This window comes from Ornithodoros turicata, chromosome 1, assembly GCF_037126465.1.
Source record: "Ornithodoros turicata isolate Travis chromosome 1, ASM3712646v1, whole genome shotgun sequence".
Lineage (NCBI taxonomy): Eukaryota > Metazoa > Arthropoda > Arachnida > Ixodida > Argasidae > Ornithodoros > Ornithodoros turicata.
Window position 1 is genome coordinate 56,321,400 of NC_088201.1, and position 16,161 is coordinate 56,337,560.

General features: G+C 48.3%; 1 protein-coding gene across 3 annotated transcripts; it reads left to right on the forward strand.

Moving 5' to 3' along the window:
- Positions 1-636: 636 nt before the first annotated feature.
- Positions 637-11,244, forward strand: LOC135378272 (uncharacterized). Of its 3 annotated transcripts, XM_064611252.1 has the most exons (6): positions 639-1,511; positions 3,307-3,493; positions 6,845-7,003; positions 8,132-8,239; positions 9,030-9,178; positions 10,991-11,244. In XM_064611252.1, the coding sequence occupies exons 2-6, from the start codon at positions 3,347-3,349 to the stop codon at positions 11,052-11,054; spliced, it is 627 nt and encodes a 208-aa protein (XP_064467322.1). In that variant the 5' UTR covers positions 639-1,511; positions 3,307-3,346; the 3' UTR covers positions 11,055-11,244. The 3 variants fall into 3 exon arrangements, with proteins under 3 accessions (XP_064467325.1, XP_064467322.1, XP_064467323.1); XM_064611255.1 differs by lacking the exon at positions 8,132-8,239 and having other exon boundaries at positions 637-1,511; XM_064611253.1 differs by lacking the exons at positions 639-1,511; positions 3,307-3,493 and adding an exon at positions 6,232-6,596.
- The last annotated feature ends 4,917 nt before the right edge of the window (positions 11,245-16,161 follow it).

Below are 16,161 nucleotides of genomic sequence, written 5' to 3' on the forward strand. Positions count from 1 at the left end.
ACTCTTGCTTTGCCACGATATCTTGTTCGTGGACGTTGTCCTCCTCGCCCTCCTTCCGGGACTTCTCGCACGATAATGTCGCTCATATGGGTACACGGTACGATGATCAGAGGAGGAGATATCTGGCTAGTTTCCCTTGGTGAATGAAGACCAGAGGCGGTGGAAGACGAAGATGTAGTTAAGTTGGTTTGTTCAGTTGGTTCAGTTATGGCGGGCTAGAATTTCTTCTAGCCCGCCATAGTTCAGTTCTATCGACGCTGCCATGGAGTGCGGACCCGGGTTGAGAAGTTCCGCGATACATGTGGCCCTCCGGGACATTCGATTACTGTCGATCAGCACTCATGTAGAGGGACGCCGTCTCCTCTATACATGTGGAGACCCCAAGGACGAACACCATAGTTCGGTAGACAATTCGGCCCTTCAGCTGATATCGCGAATTTTACAAAGGTGTGCGAGCAAGCTTTCGTAACCTACACCTATTGTTTTAGTCAATTATTCCTTTCAGGTATTAGCAACTCTAGCAGTACTTGTTCGCTATGACCCTATGAGACACCGTTACTCTCCCCTGGCTTCAGTTGTGCTGTCTGAGGTTTTCCCTGACTTTCCAGACGAAAGTCGGCTCAGGACGCATACTACCCCCCCCACCCCCCGTCCCCAACTCCCTCCTGCTGTCCTGTCTCCGTCTGTCCACATCTGTACGCTGCTCATAGCCACAGTTGCTTCGCGGCGCTAACACGGAATAAAAAAAAAAGAAAAAAAAATCATTCACCAACATGCCCTTCAAGCCAACACATTGTTCCGCGTATACACTAAACCAGGCGCGTCGCCCGCTTTCACAATACGCATTTTCGCGGAAGGACAGGGGTAACCCGGAATACCCGATATGAAATCTGCGCATATATAGCGCTCAGACAAAACACCACTAGTTTCATCATTTTCTCATCCTTCCTGTCTGCCAGAAAAAAGGAAGGAAGTATCTTAGGAGTAAGGAATAGTACGAGTTACTTCCTAAACGTATTTAAGATATAAATACTCACTTTTAAAAGTATTTGTAAGGTACGTATTTAAGACAGAGTATAACTTGAGTAGAGTAAGCTGCGTACAAGTCTGCTTGAAACTACGTACTTCTAAATGAACTTGAAACGTAACGCCGGAAACACGAATGCAACAACCGTTACGTCGAAGGTAAAGGAACTTCTGTTAGAAAATGGGCACCATGTATAATTGATTCAGGTAACAACAAGTGAAGAACAGCTACCAAGCACGCAGCACGGCTTGCAGAAGGAACGCGGTTGTAACGAACACGAAACGCGGTATTCGTTTATACTTGTAGTTGGCATTCAGGGCAAGAAAGAATACAGCGTCTGAGTGACAAGCCAACCCGATGAAGAGTAACACGTGCAAGGCTCGAAGTGAGACGCTGTACAGCGAAACTGTGCGCAGTTAGCTGACAGCTGTCCTTCGTCCAGGACCTGTTGTAATCCCCTACTGCATATTGCCTAGTGAAAAAGGTAAGGAATACACTCATGCTGCATGGTCCTTCAGTATTATTTGTAGTTCACGGCGCGGTACGATACCGTTCCACTCTTAAAGAGGTATTGCGCTGTTCTGTTCGACTACCGTAAAACGTGCACCAAGCGTATAAGACACTAAATGCATGGTACATTGTAGTGGCGGAAATCTTGATGGCGTTCGGAATGTTTTGCTGCTGATGGAGAAACATATATGTGTGTATATATAGCTTCCGAGATGTTTGTGGCAGCGAATGTTTATGTGCCTTTACAGTGACTTTTGTACCCCAACAACACCGAATATCCTCTGGATGTACGAATAATGTCCTAACGGATTCGTACGTTCGATGGATATCTCAGAGATATCCATCGGACGTACGAATTAGATAGGACATTTTTCGTACATCCAGAGGATATTCGGTGTTGTTGGGGTAGTTTAGTCGGCTCTGTGTTACTTTCGATATACACGGCTACGCAAGAGTGCAAAGACGCTTTGGCAGAGATGGAACAGTTAATGTAGTCAGAACAAAAAAAAAAAAAAACTGTTGTTGTGAGCTGTGCTGAGAATGGGCGAGCGCGCGAGAGAACGTACTACTCCCAGTAAAGAAATATCTGATTCACGATAATTACCTTCTTCATTAATCCAGCTGGACAAAGCTTTCGAGACAGATCCGCGTGCGCGTGTCAATATTAGACATTTATGACTGTAAATCATGAAACATGCGCCATTGAAACAGACGTTGAGACGACATCAGACAAGTTTCTTCAAAAACATCGATACGACGAGACGTTTTTCTCGAGGCAAACTGGAAACCTATTTATAGTAGCTATAATAATTAATTTGTTCAGTCTTCAATAGAAAACAATTAATTGGCAAAAATCGCGAAAAATCCTGAATTTGTTATTGCTTTGCAACAAATGCTTACAGTTCTACCGCTTACACCAACTTTTCGACTTTTCTGGAGCGTTCCACTTTAATTGGATTGGATTTAAAATTGTGAGTTGGAGACGGGATCATCCTATATAATGCTGAGTACTTGCACAGTACTCACACTGGTTGAAGTGTGCACAGCGCACGCTCTACTTTATAAGTACGCCATATTTTTGTGAAGTAGTATTTATTATCACCGTCAGATCAGTATGAACATGTCACGTGCTCGTAGCGTTCCCTCGAGGGACACCCTCAACATCTAAGTATACAAGGTTTATATTTTGGGCAAGGAACGACGGAACAAGAGCCACCTATCAGGAACAGAGTTAGGAAAGAGAAAACAAGAGTATAGTGCTCTACAACATTGTATTAGTCTGTACACTGTTGTTGTATGTATATGCTTAAAATGCAAGGACTTTTTCCAGTTTCTCAAAGACGAAACCAGATTCCATGGGACAAATAAAGCTTATTTTTGCATGTAGTAATAGTAATTTATTTTCCATCATGAATGTGTGTGTGTGTGTGGGGGGGGGGGGGGGTTGTGCGACAAAACGTTAACGGCTTGACGAGGCCTCAGCACAGTGTATATGCCATCTGCAGGCAGCTTCTGCGTAATGTTTACTGTCGGTAACGTAACGAACTGATCATCAGTGTGACGATTTCCAAAGGAATAGCACCAACAGGTCTTAGCTAAGAAAATTTTTGGCGACAGGGGATCACACGAATACTGCTACCTTCCAGACAGCGTCTCGAACTGTTCTGTCAGAATGTTCTCAGCCTTTTTAATAGAGTTGAGTAGGAAAGCTGTGAAAATTTTTAGATGATCTTTTGTCAAGGGGTTTAATGCACGGATCTGCAATGCAGACACCGAGGGAGCAGCGACTCAGGTCTAGACATACTGAACATGAGCGAAAGGGGTGCGTCGTCACAACGAAGCAGGACCCGAACGAACTCGGGCCCTCACACTCCCAGCAGGGGATGTTCAGGCTTCAAGATGTACAACTTTGAATACTTCTTCTCCATCTCCGGTCTCATGTCGCTCTGCGAAGTTGTGAGTACCAATACGCTACAACAGTTTGTCTCTGCGCAGTTTGTCTGCGCAGGGGAGAGGGTAAAGCTTAGTGAAACCACGTGACAGAGTGTCTGTCCACTCACAAGTCAGCAATAAGGGGAATATTCTGTTTGCGCACAGAAGAAACCACGTGTGCCTCACATTGAGCTGTTACCCCCTTATTTAGGAGGGGGACCGATGAGGTCGCTGCACGGCCGATATGGGAGAGAGGGAGACTGAGGAGCCGCGCAGACAGCTGGCCTTCTTGTGCAGCGTATACGCCCAGGATTGAGGTCCCAGAAAGTGTTCGCTTTTATTACTTTTATTACGCTTAGTCTACAAAATGCAGTACATTTTGTGTAGGCACCAACTCCCTAACACAGCTATGCTATAGGGTACATATTCGAGGAACATATCTGTAGGATTCTTCACCAATTATTTGAGCCCTTATTCTGTGAGGGTCATGCATGGTGATGCATTTCTTCCCCCAAATCGACGACACAGAGAGGTCCAGAACCTGGATTTTAATGAAAGGCGTAAACTCTGGCAGTCATGAAGAGAGCCCAGAACAGCCAAGAGGACCATAAGCTCACGTGCTCCCCAGTTTTGTTGGCTTTCGTGCACGAGCGGGATGACGTTTGCCCGTGCCCGACGATGACGGTGCTGATTAGCAGTAGTCCGGGGCCGACGGTAGCGACACAGTCGTGACAATGAGTATAGAAGTGACGTCCAAAGAGGGAAAGCAGATTAAATAATAAATACTATTTGTAGAACGTCTAGTTTCCTACTGCGGCTACTGTTTGAGAGCATAGAACGTTGAGTTTTTTTTTCATCAGGTTGTCAATACTACTAGGCGCTGACTGGTGCTGTTAGGAAAATCAATCATGAAATATGAGCGACCACTAGGGTTAGCACTTCAAATTTCCACGAAGCAATTGCAGTTTATGAAAGTGAACATAAAGTTAACGAGTTAATTTGCATAAAGCGCGAGATAACCGTGAAGAACGGTACCGTAATATGGTTAAGTTAGATCCACTTTTTGAAACAAGTGGATAATTTTTCAGATACTAGGATGTAGGAATAGAATACAAGAATAATAATATTTAAAGCGCCTACCTGAAAAAATTATAATGTAAAAGGTTGCAAGTGTGCTACAGTAGGAGGCGCATCCTTGCACCAAGAAAACGTCTCACACTTTGAAATTAATCTTCTTAAATTACTAAAGCCGGTGATCACCTTCTTAGGTATCTCTAGATGAAGCATTGACGGGTATTTTCGTTAATTAGCCTTTCCGGATGTTAACAACATCTTGAAACGCGGTTGTTCAGAAGTTAACAACCCATATCATCATCATTTCTCCATCATTTATTGTTGTTGTTGTGAGAAGTTAATGTAGAAGAAATGTAATGGCAGAAAAAAAAAATACCCATTCACGATTCAGATAAATAAACACATCAATACCCATATAACCTCTGATTTCTATTAGGGATTGTTATTACTAGAGTTTTTGCCAGCTGTATGTAAAGAAGTGAAGCGTTGCTGCATGCTGCAGTGTAAACGTGAAGCCGGTATGTTCATTCCCGCCAGTACGTTAGAGAACATCACTAACCGTGTATTCACATGAGCGACATTCCCCGGAATACTCGAGCGGAAGGTGCGCAAAAAGTCACAACTTTATGCCGCCACGTAAGCGCGAGCGCTGTCATGTCCTTTGGTGCTCTTCTAACCCTATCATATTGAAGCAATAATGTTGAAGGGCCGAAGGTGTCGTCTGATATGTGCGTGCCAGCCTCAGTGGCTCAGTCAGTAGCGTGTCCGCGTGCTGATCCCAAGATCGCGGGTTCAAACCCAGCCGAGGACTGGGAGCTTGGTGGAAAGGTACAACTTGCTGAAACACGCCGTCTTCCACGAGGGACGCTAAATGTGGTGTGCCCCGTGTGTCGAGATTTCGGTGCACGTTGGGTGCACCCTCAGGTGGGCAAACTTAACCCATATACCCGACCACTGTGATCACAGTTGTCTCGCGACGTGAAGTCCCGAATTATTATTATTGTTAAAGGGGCACTAAAATGCCAAAACAACTTGCTCTCAAATGTCCATGTCTCAATGTCCATGTTTCAATTAGTATAGTGCAAGCAAAATTAGTTCACGAAACGCTATCGTTTAGAAGAAAAACGCAACGAAAGCAGAGCCATCTTTAGCGGCAACGAATGGGATCCCCAGGAGGCAAAGATTGGTGGCATCCAATGAGACGGCAGGAGAAGCGCCCGCATACCTATCGTGGGCGCGTGAATTTGGAACGGGTCCGATCGTAGTGTTCCTTATATGCGCGGCATGATGCGCACTGGCGCATTTTTCAACACGGATTCACTGAATTGTAGCCCACAACAGTTCTCACAAATGTTTCACTGACAACATTTATCTTCAAGTCCTTCCGACAGCGACACCAGTCCGCTTCGCAACGCGCACTATATTTTTCACCGGGACTGCTCCATGCCGTGGCACGCGCGTGCACGCACAGCATGGACTAAACACACCGATGCACGAACTGAAGCGTCGTTCACTGCTCGGCGCCGAAGCAAGAAAGAGTCCGGTATAATTTTGATTGTAGCTTCGTATCGGAATCAACGTTTTGAATTGTGATAACAAGTACGAAATTAACATTGCGTGTAACGTAATATAAGTGAACTTTTTTTAGCATTTTTGTGCCCCTTTAATGCCATGTGCGCAGTTTACGACGCTCCCAACATTCCGGCGCCGTGCGGATAAATCTGTTGCGGATAAAGAAGCACCCTGTATATTTTATTCATATTGATCAAATAAGTGAAATTATTGCAATTCGTCACTGCTGCGCTGCGAATAAACGTCATATCTATTGGAATTTGAGACAGAAGGCTAATTTGAAGCCGTCGGCCGACAGACGACGCAAACTGTCGCCATCACACATTTTCTAGTATGTGCACGTGTAAACATCCACACACGTTCCCGTTTCTTAAAAATGTGTGCTACAAGCCGCTGTTTTATTACTCTTAGACATATTAGCGCCAACCAACGACATCGTCACCGTTCTGGGCCATGTAGCGTGAGCCATTGCGGTAAGCAAGTAAGTTCGGCAGAATTTTTCTATGGGATCATCGTGAAGCTTTCAGGTCTGGTGTAATAGATGGTGGCTTAGGGTCAACATAAATCGCAGGCGAAACTTCAGACATATGGGCAGTTTTTTCTTTTTTGCTTTACCTTTCACTAGAATATTACGTAGGGATGTCGGTCCTGTGAATGCACGGTTAGTGTTGTCACAGTACACAACCACAGAGCAGAACTTACTCGATTCTAATGTTATTATTTGACCAGATCCTCGGCATGGTAATCTACTCTCTGCTATGGTCCTCGCCCAACGTTCTCGACAAGTTCCTGGTAACGGTGGCGTTCCTGCAGTGGATGACGGGCCTTTACATCCATGCCACAATCGCATTTTGCTCCGCAGGTGGTGCACTTCGCTGCTTGCTTCTGGTTAGTAGGTCGCTGCAGTGATGCTGCAGTCAAGCGAGGACAAAAAGTCTGGGGATTCATATTCACTCATCAGAATGATATACATGTACACGAAACTTATGCATCGCAAAAGTTTTTTTTAAATATTTACTTTGGGTGTAAGTATAGCAGGACGCGAGTAAACAGCCATAAATAATATTTTTCAATACCATGCTTTATGTTGTCGCGTTTCTGCATATGTGTGTGTTGGTGAATGCCTGTATTTGCAAAAAAACACACACAAAAAACAAAACTAAACAAAACAAAACTGTGCTCGTCGTTAAGTACAAGGTATCTTTTTATCCACAACAGGCTTGCATAAAAAAAAGCTGCGTGAGCAGCATATGGGTGCCCTTTTTGCAGTCGACATCATCTCGATGTGTAACTACTAGATAACTAATTACCTAAAATTCATTAATGAACTCTTTACTTAGGGGTTTCGTGCAAAAGTGAGATAGCAGAATGGGAAAAACAGTCCTCGATGAGAGCCATTCTATTGTTTAAAAATCCTGAAACGAATACGTACGTTGAAATATCCATCGCCGAATTCTGCTATGCAAATGAGCCGAAATCGCGCGCCTCAGGAGCGAGGGGAGGACAGCGTTTATTCCACGTACGTCAGAGGACCATGTGTTTTGGAGCGACGGAGATGATTGGGGGAGGTGCTGATCTGCCGGCCAGACCAACCGCTTTGCGGGCCAGATAAAACCCTCCGTCAGCGAAGATCATGCGTTCCTGAGGCGCGCGGTTTCGGTTTCGACTCATTTGCAAAGCACAATTCGGCTATGGATATTTCAGCACACGTGCTCGTTTCAAGATAAAAAAAAAGGATAAACGAAAAAAAGAAAGAAAAAGAGAAATAGAATCGCTTTCAACGAAGAGTGTATGCCATTCTGTTATCTCACGTTTGCCCTCAAGTTCCTAATTGAAGAGTTAATTAATAAATTTAGTTAATTAATCATCTAGTAGTTACATTCTTCCTTGGAGAGGTTGTCCGCCTAGCAGGATAGCTCAACTGCAAAAACGGCATCAATGCTGCATTCCATAGCTTTTTTTTTTAAATATTCCTATTCATCGAACAGGTGAAATATAACTTGTACTCTCTCGCAGTACCTTCTCCACCACGGAATCGGCGCCATTCTTTACTTGGGTGGCGCCGTGACAACTTTGGTCAGTTCCTTGTACACCAACTCCGATGATTATACCAGAACGGCAAGTGTAAGAGGTGGTATTTCGTAGAACTCTTCTAGCGCTTTCCTGCCGCTCTTGATTGACGATTTAGACAGTTCCAGAGGGCAGCAATGCGAGAATAGTAAGGAGTCTAATATTTCAATAGGTATTGCACAATGCGGCCTATGTTGACGTTCTCTGATGTAGCAACTGCACTGATACACATCCAAGTCCCGCAAAGCAAGTCACCTACGCTACCTCAATACACATTCAGCTGCACCGAATATCAACACTATTCCTTCATGGGTGTATACCATGAGTGAACATATAGAGAGTACAGTATGCTACAGTAACGTTGCACCTGAAATGCAGACCTGTAACCCGCAGTTTTGCTGTGAACCATTGCTGCGTCGGCAAGAACAACAAAAGTACATTTTTGTTATTTGAGAATCGGAAGGATGTGCTTGCTTCTGACCCATGGCCTGCTCAAAATTCACTTTCCTGAACCGGTTCGAACCTGTTTAAAACGGTTGAACCGATATTTTGCGCTGCTGTGGAGCTGAACCCTAACCGAACCGGAAAAAATAACGGTTCCGATCCATGGTTGTAACTCGCCCTTTTTATAGCCGCCACCGCGAAGGTAAGGTTCTTGCATTCTTTCATTAGGAGCTCCCGACGATGTTTCAGAGCACATAGTTTTGTTGCGCACGTATTCGATAAAGTGGCAATCAGGCTTATCGAAATTACATTACATCAGACTAGTAGTTCGCTTGGATTTTCAACATTATGTCCCGCTAAATACGCCTGGGGTAACGTATTTGCGCTATCCGATTTTCAGGGTCTCGCTATAGCAGCGTCAGGTCTACACTTCATTCATGCTACCAGGTACCTCCTCAAGCATAAGCCCCAGACGGGAGCATTCGATCCTGAAGAACACATCACATCAGGCATTGTGATTAAAACCAAAATATCACGTTTTCGGAAGAGGTAAGATAGAGGGAACACCACAGAGAGATGTATTTTTCCCTATATTGATAACAAGTGGAAGAGAGTATTGCACGTTGGAAAGACAATCGTGGCATCCCTCAGTAGCTTTCACTGCGATGCTGAGGTTGATTGGCGAAGTTTACCCCATGTTTTAAGCTGGAACCAGGAGAAGAATTGTACCCGTAGCGTCTGTAGGAGTTTACGAACATAATCACGCACGACTTTGGACGGTAAGGTTTACCAAATCGTTTCAGCAACAAGTATACATAAACCGGTTTAGACAAGGGATTTACCATCGATGCGAATAGTGTGCAACATTCATCGTCGTGAACCAATGTGAGGCTTACTATTATATTGTAAGGAAAGGGACGATTTTCCCCCGTGCAATGAGGTCGGAACACCCCAGTCATCATAATCGTAATAAAGTTGTCGTCTGCTGAGCAACGGAGGCGCGCGCGCTCCAATTATGACCGTTACTGTCATAGAGCTGTGCGTGCTCCCTTGTTCATTATAACTGTCATAGAACTGTGCGTGCTCCCTTGTTCATTATAACTGTCATAGAACTGTGCGTGCTCCCTTGTTCATTATAACTGCCATAGAACTGTGCGTGCTCCCTTGTTCATTATAACTGTCATATAATTGTGCGTGCTCCCTTGTTCATTATAACTGCCATATAGAACTGTGCGCGCTCCCTTGTTCATTATAACTGTCATAGAACTGTGCGTGCTCCCTTGTTCATTATATAACTGCCATAGAACTGTGCGTGCTCCCTTGTTCATTATAACTGCCATAGAACTGTGCGTGCTCCCTTGTTCATTATAACTGCCATAGAACCTTGTTGATTATTAACTGATCATGACATTCTCAACAAGCCGTATTCACACATACGTAAGACAAGGACCGCCGATATCTCAAATTGAGACTGTTCTAGAACAGTCTCCGTTCGAAATGTCGGTGGCTCCCGTCCCGAGGCTCTTCCTTCAAAACTGCCTTGCCGGTTCGCTAGACCTTCCACTTTTCTACGTGACGCACATAAATGTTTAACGTCTTAGCCTTTGTTGTAGTAGTTTTGTGCTCTCACCAAGTAGACCCCACTGAAGTGATTAATGAAAAACTAATGTTTTTCATTATTTATATATTTTAACATCAATGACGCTAGTAACGATGGATTGCCATGTCATGCCATCTTCTAAATCATTCAGTGCTTTCACAGATCAAGCGTCATGGAACAGCTGGTCGCACCAGTACCCGACCTACGTTTCCATTTTTTTTCTTTCTACTTCTATTCTACTCTATGCCATATCAATGCAGAAGTACCCTTTATGTAAGTCCTGGAAATGTCCTTCCTTCTGAAACCACAGCTAAACACGTCGTTTCAAGTTCTTAGCTATTCGTTGGGGCATTGTGCTGCCGATGCTGTTGATTTACTTTGTATTGTCCTGCTTCAAACTGACCATCCTCCGAAAGCGTGTAGCGTATATATCCTTCCCTTCAGATAGCCTCACTGAAAAGTGCCCGCCTTCGCTCCTGGACGTCCACTGCAACAGCCGGCTGTGCAAGCGAGCGATGCTTGTCGGTTCCGCTCAAAAGAGATCAGTTTATCTCCCGATCGCGTGCTAACGCCAGTATTCTGTTTCATGTGGGAGCATTGTGAATACAAAATTCCCTTTGTCCCCAATCGCTCCCCAGATTGTGCAAGAAGCACGTAACGCACGCTCGGACGCGGGTATTGGGAGACCTACGTTTTCTACGTTTTACGTTACGTTTTAATGCTGACAGACGGGCATTTATACGTTCGTGTTTCCTTTTCAGACCCCACCAAGTGGCGAGCGTGGAGAACGAACTAACGCATGCAGTGTGTCCTGAATACCTTTAATGACCGCGGTGTCATCGCTTCCTAGTGGGCCTTATAGAGACGATAGGACTCCTCGAATGCTGTCAGGAGGAGTGTAAATAATGCTCTATTTCAGCAGCAACAACCACGGCACAATGTTCTTGGGTTGGGTGATGTGGGTGTTACCTATCTACTGGCAAGTGTGTGGCAATAAAAAGTACGGTGCAGTAGAGCTCGTCTGGACCTTTGTCTTCTATTGAACTGTCAAATAGTGGTGGTGGTGCTAGTGAATGAGTTCGCCGTCGTCGGCCTCACAGAGGTGGGCAACGTCACGACTAATGCTCTGGTGGGGAATGTGCGTCCTTGGCCGACTTCTAAGGAAACAGCGTCTGAGGACAACCCAGGAAAAATCCCAGACAGCACAGCCGGCACCGAGATTCGGACCCGGGTACCTCCCAGTCTCGACGTGACATGGCCAGCATGCTAAACAGTCAGCCACGCAAGCTGGTGCGTGTGAAGAAAATGTATTAGGGTTGGATGCCCAATGTCACCTAAGTATGGTTCACGATAACCATAACCTAAGTGACGTCTTTCTTTTGTTTTTTCTTCTTTCGTGTAGAACTTCGACAAGTATATAGCACCGCCGTAACGTTTCGCCTGCAGGGTTCCTAGACAGTTTGAAACAGTACTGAACTTCAGACGTGAACGCGTATGGATGCAAGTAGGAAGTAAGTACATAACAAGGTCAGTATAACGAACGAACGACTTTCTAAGGGCAACTTTGAATTCTTTCGTTCGTCGAAAATCGTCGTATAGCCTGTAGGATGGCTTGATCTGCTGGAGCAAGCAGACATGAACAGATACATTTATATTTATGAGGAAAACTCAAGCTTGTCGGCAATTCAGTTAAGACAATCACACTAAGTGGTAGCTTTTGTTGGGCAAAGTCGAAGTATGGGCAAGGAAGAGAAGCGATTCCACCTAAATATTTTTTCTGCCAAAACCTCGTTGACTTCAAAGTACACGTCTTCCCACGGATTCCATTCGTTCCTGTCGTTGATTCTGCGACTCGGGAGTTGAAAAATCGTAATGTAGGGAGTCTGTGCCATTATGCCGAGGATTCTGCTGTCGCATAAATGGGCACACGTGAAGGTTATAAGAACCGATTACAACCTCATTGACGCCGGGCATAGCACGTTACAGTAACATGTCTTCTCGGTTTTATTGTCTGAGAGAGTAGCAAAGAAAAAACATTATTGAGCAAAGCGCTATTTTCATTTCTAGGCCGATTACACCCAATACAGTGAGTTCACCACGCAAGCAGGTGGCACATCTCCACTGCAATTATGTCGTTCCAGTCAGCATGATAAAGGCGCGCGCATTATGCGCGCTGCATTCCTCTCCGATGTTAACGCCATTTCTTCAGCTATCCACCCGAAGTGCCCGAAGTGCAGTTACAGAGTTGCGCTTGAAAAGGTGCGGAACGTCGAACGCCGGAAAAGCCGAAGGAAAAGGGTTACACCTGGCCGCTCCACCAGAGCTGGCTCGCGCGCATCCGGTAATGCGTCTGGACGAGACCCATGCAAGCAGCCCGCCAGGACAGAGAGCGACTTCCCGCCCCTACCGCCACCGGGCCACGGTCGCCAGGATGAAGCCCCCAACCCGCCCCCCTCCGCCCCCGCCGCACCCAAGCAGCCCCTTACCCCCAGTGTCCGCACTTACCCACGGCCCTCCGACCGCGCATCTTGGGACCGATCACACGGCGCGCACGTGCCAACCATCATCCTTCGAGTCCTCTTCGCGGCGCTCAAGGCCATTGTCACCGCCCTCCCTCAATGTACCGCTCTCTCGGAAGTCCAGTCGATTCTGAACCTCGAAAGCGAAATCGACTCACTCCTCCACGTCGGTCTAGGCCGACACTAGGCCCCACCACTCACCACCACCACTCATCGACCACCACTCATCCAGTCATGCAGTACCAAGAGACGACAGTCTTCCAATGGAACGCGAGGAGCCTCCAGTCCAAAGTGTCTGACTTTCGCCAGTTTGTTTGGCGCCACAAGTTCCCGCTTTTGTGCATCTCCGAATGTGGAATCACCGAGGCTTTCCGCCTATCGAACTACCTCACTTTTACCTCCAGCTCCCATGGACAGAGATGTCGTGCCGCGCTGTTCGTCCGCTCCGACATCCCTGCCATTAAGCGGCCGGTCCCCACCGTGGGTACTGGGGAGTATGTCTGCTGTTCCGTACATATGGGCGACCTCGTGCTCACGGTGATATCTCTGTACCTGCCTCCTGCTACAGCCTATGACGTCAACGACCTGGCTGCTGTACTCGACAGCGTGCCGTCTCCGTGTCTCCTCTGTGGCGACTTTAATGCCCATAATACCATCTGGGGCAGCACACGTACGGACGCTCGGGGCGCGCGCCTTGCGGCTCTATTCGAGGAACGGGACCTCCTTGTTCTGAACGATGGCTCCCCTACGTTCCTTAAGTCCACGTATCTTTCTTCGTGCCTGGACCTCACCGTCGTCTCGTCCCCCGTTGCGCGGCTCTTCAGGTGGGGCGTCGACGCCGACTCGCTCGGAAGCGACCACCTGCCCGTCCTGGTTAGCGTGCTGGGACCCCGGCTGTCCTGCCCCTCTCGCCGTGTGAAGAGGACAGACTGGCAGTGCTACAGGTCTACACTCAGGTCCCACGTGGCTGATCATGCTCCGGACAATATGGAGGACTTCTCCCGAGAAGTCGTGTCTGCCGTGGACGCCGCAACGACAGTCCTCACCTTACCCTCTAAGTTCACGGCCGTCGACGCGGAATATGAACGACTCCGTGCCGTACGGCGCCGCGCTGAGCGTCGTGCACGCCGCACCCGTCTTCCAACCCACATCCGTGAAGCCCGAAACATACAAAGGCGTTTACGCACACTAGCGCGGAATCACTGGAGAAACTTTGCATCATCTTTGTCCCCCCGCACCCCGCTCTCCCGGATATGGACTGTCCTGCACGGCCTCTCAACACCAGTCACCCAGCGACACCCGTTTCGGTCGCTTGCAGTATCCTCTGGACAGTCCGAAGTCCAGGTCACAGAGGAGTTCTGTTCGCGCTTGACGTCAGCGCCGGCCAACGCCCTCACGTCACCTTGTGATATTCCTATAGCCTTGGAGCCGTCGATGGAGCCATTCTTAGACGCTCCCTTCTCCCACTTTGAGCTCGAGTCCGCCATAGCAAATTCACCCATGCACACCTCTCCAGGGGCAGACCAGGTCACGTACAAGGCACTCCGCAATCTCCCTCGCAGCAGGCGCGAAGCCCTCCTCAAACTCTTTAACGAATCATGGCGTTCAGGATGCGTCCCGCAGCAGTGGAAAACGGCGATGGTGGTTCCCATCCTCAAACCAGGGAAATCCCCTCATAACATCGACTCCTTCAGGCCAATAGCCCTGACAAGCTGCGTCGGAAAGGTTATGGAGCGCATGGTGTCCTCCCGCCTCAACTGGTACCTCGAGTCCACGATGTTCTTCCCTGAAGCCATGGCAGGTTTTCGGCAAGGCAGGTCGTCAATTGACAATGTCATCGACATTGTCTCCAGCACACAGCAAGCACGCACTGAAGGGAAGCTCACTGTGGCGGTCTTCCTGGACGTGATGAAGGCCTACGACAGCGTCCTCCACAGCACCATCGTCGCGACGCTTCAAGAAGCGGGAGTGGGCAACCGCCCGCTCTCGTGGATACAAGCAACCGGTCCCTGTTTATTCGTACTGCCGATGGCGACACCGCTACCTTTGCTGTGCAGCGCGGCGTTCCGCAGGGCTGTGTGCTCAGTCCCCTCTTCTTTAATGTCATCATGGCCTCCCTCCCTTCGCAAATAAGTACTGATGTCAACGTTACGATCTACGCGGACGACATTTGCCTTTGGACATCATCCACCCGCCGGGACACTATCCAACGCCGCCTACAAGGTGCTCTCAACACCGTCGAGTCCTACCTCTCCGACCGTGGTCTCTCCGTGTCCCCATGCAAAACGTCGGCCATGGCCTTCTCTCGCCGTTCCTTCCAGAATTACCCCCTTCGAGTTGCGGGAGCGCAGCTCAGCTTTGTCCGACAGTGCACATACCTAGGCATAACCATTGACGCAGGGCTATCGTGGTCGCCACATGTCAGGGCCCTGTCTTCCAAAGCCAACATCCTCGCAAATGTGCTCCGCCGCATCTCCGGCGCCTCCTGGGGCCCGTCGTACGCTGACCTCCGCCATGTGCACAACTCGCTCACGCTGGGCGCTCTCCGCTACAGCCTCCCGGTCCTGCACGGTGTTGGCCGTACCGGAGAGAGGGAACTCTTAAGCATCCAGGCCCGTAGCCTCCGTATCTGTCTCGGCGTCCCAAGGACGTCCGAAACCTTCTCGGTCCTTGCAGAGGCGGGAGAACCCCCGGCCCCCATCCTCCGCGACAAGGAGACCCTCCGAACCTACGCACGCTTCATCACACGGCACCCCCTGCATCATCTGCGAACGATACCGCAGAAGTACCCGGACTCTGCCTTCGGCGACGCCATTCGCAGACTCAACGGGCGCCTTCCGCCTGCACCGGCGGGGTCGTTCGCACCCCCTATGTGGACCTTCGACCGACCCACAACGATAACACGCATCCCCGGCCTCCCTCGCAAGCATGACACACCCACGGGGGTCGCGCGGCAGCTCGCGTTGGAGCACATTTACTCGCTTCATGACCAGCGAGTACCCATATACACCGATGGCTCGGTGATACCAGGCGGGTCGGCAGCAGCCTTCTACGTGCCACACGCCCACTGCAGCCATGGGTTTAAACTCCCGTACGAGACTTCATCCACCGAAACCGAAATGATCGCCATTTATGAAGCCCTGAAGTTCATCTCGGCATCCGTTCCCGCACCATGGACCATCTTCACAGACAGCAAGGCGGCGCTAGAAGTGCTGTCATCATTCTCGATCCCCCTTGTTCAGGACATTGGCGCGCTCATCGTTCAGTGCCTCAGCCGTCTCGCCCGCGCGGGCCACAGTGTTTGGCTTCAGTGGGTCCCCGGTCACACAGGCCTCCCCGGCAACACATCCGCCGACGCCGCTGCGAAGCAGGCCCACACCTCTGCACCATTGTTATCGGTCCCGCTATCACCC

Bases quoted from the DNA above. Each gene is read 5' to 3' on its own strand.
- LOC135378272 (XM_064611252.1), top strand. From the start codon at position 3,347: ATGAGCGAAAGGGGTGCGTCGTCACAACGAAGCAGGACCCGAACGAAC. The intron at 3,494-6,844 runs GTGAGTACCAAT...TTATTTGACCAG, and splicing joins TCATGTCGCTCTGCGAAGTT to ATCCTCGGCATGGTAATCTA. The intron at 9,179-10,990 runs GTAAGATAGAGG...TTTCCTTTTCAG, and splicing joins ATATCACGTTTTCGGAAGAG to ACCCCACCAAGTGGCGAGCG.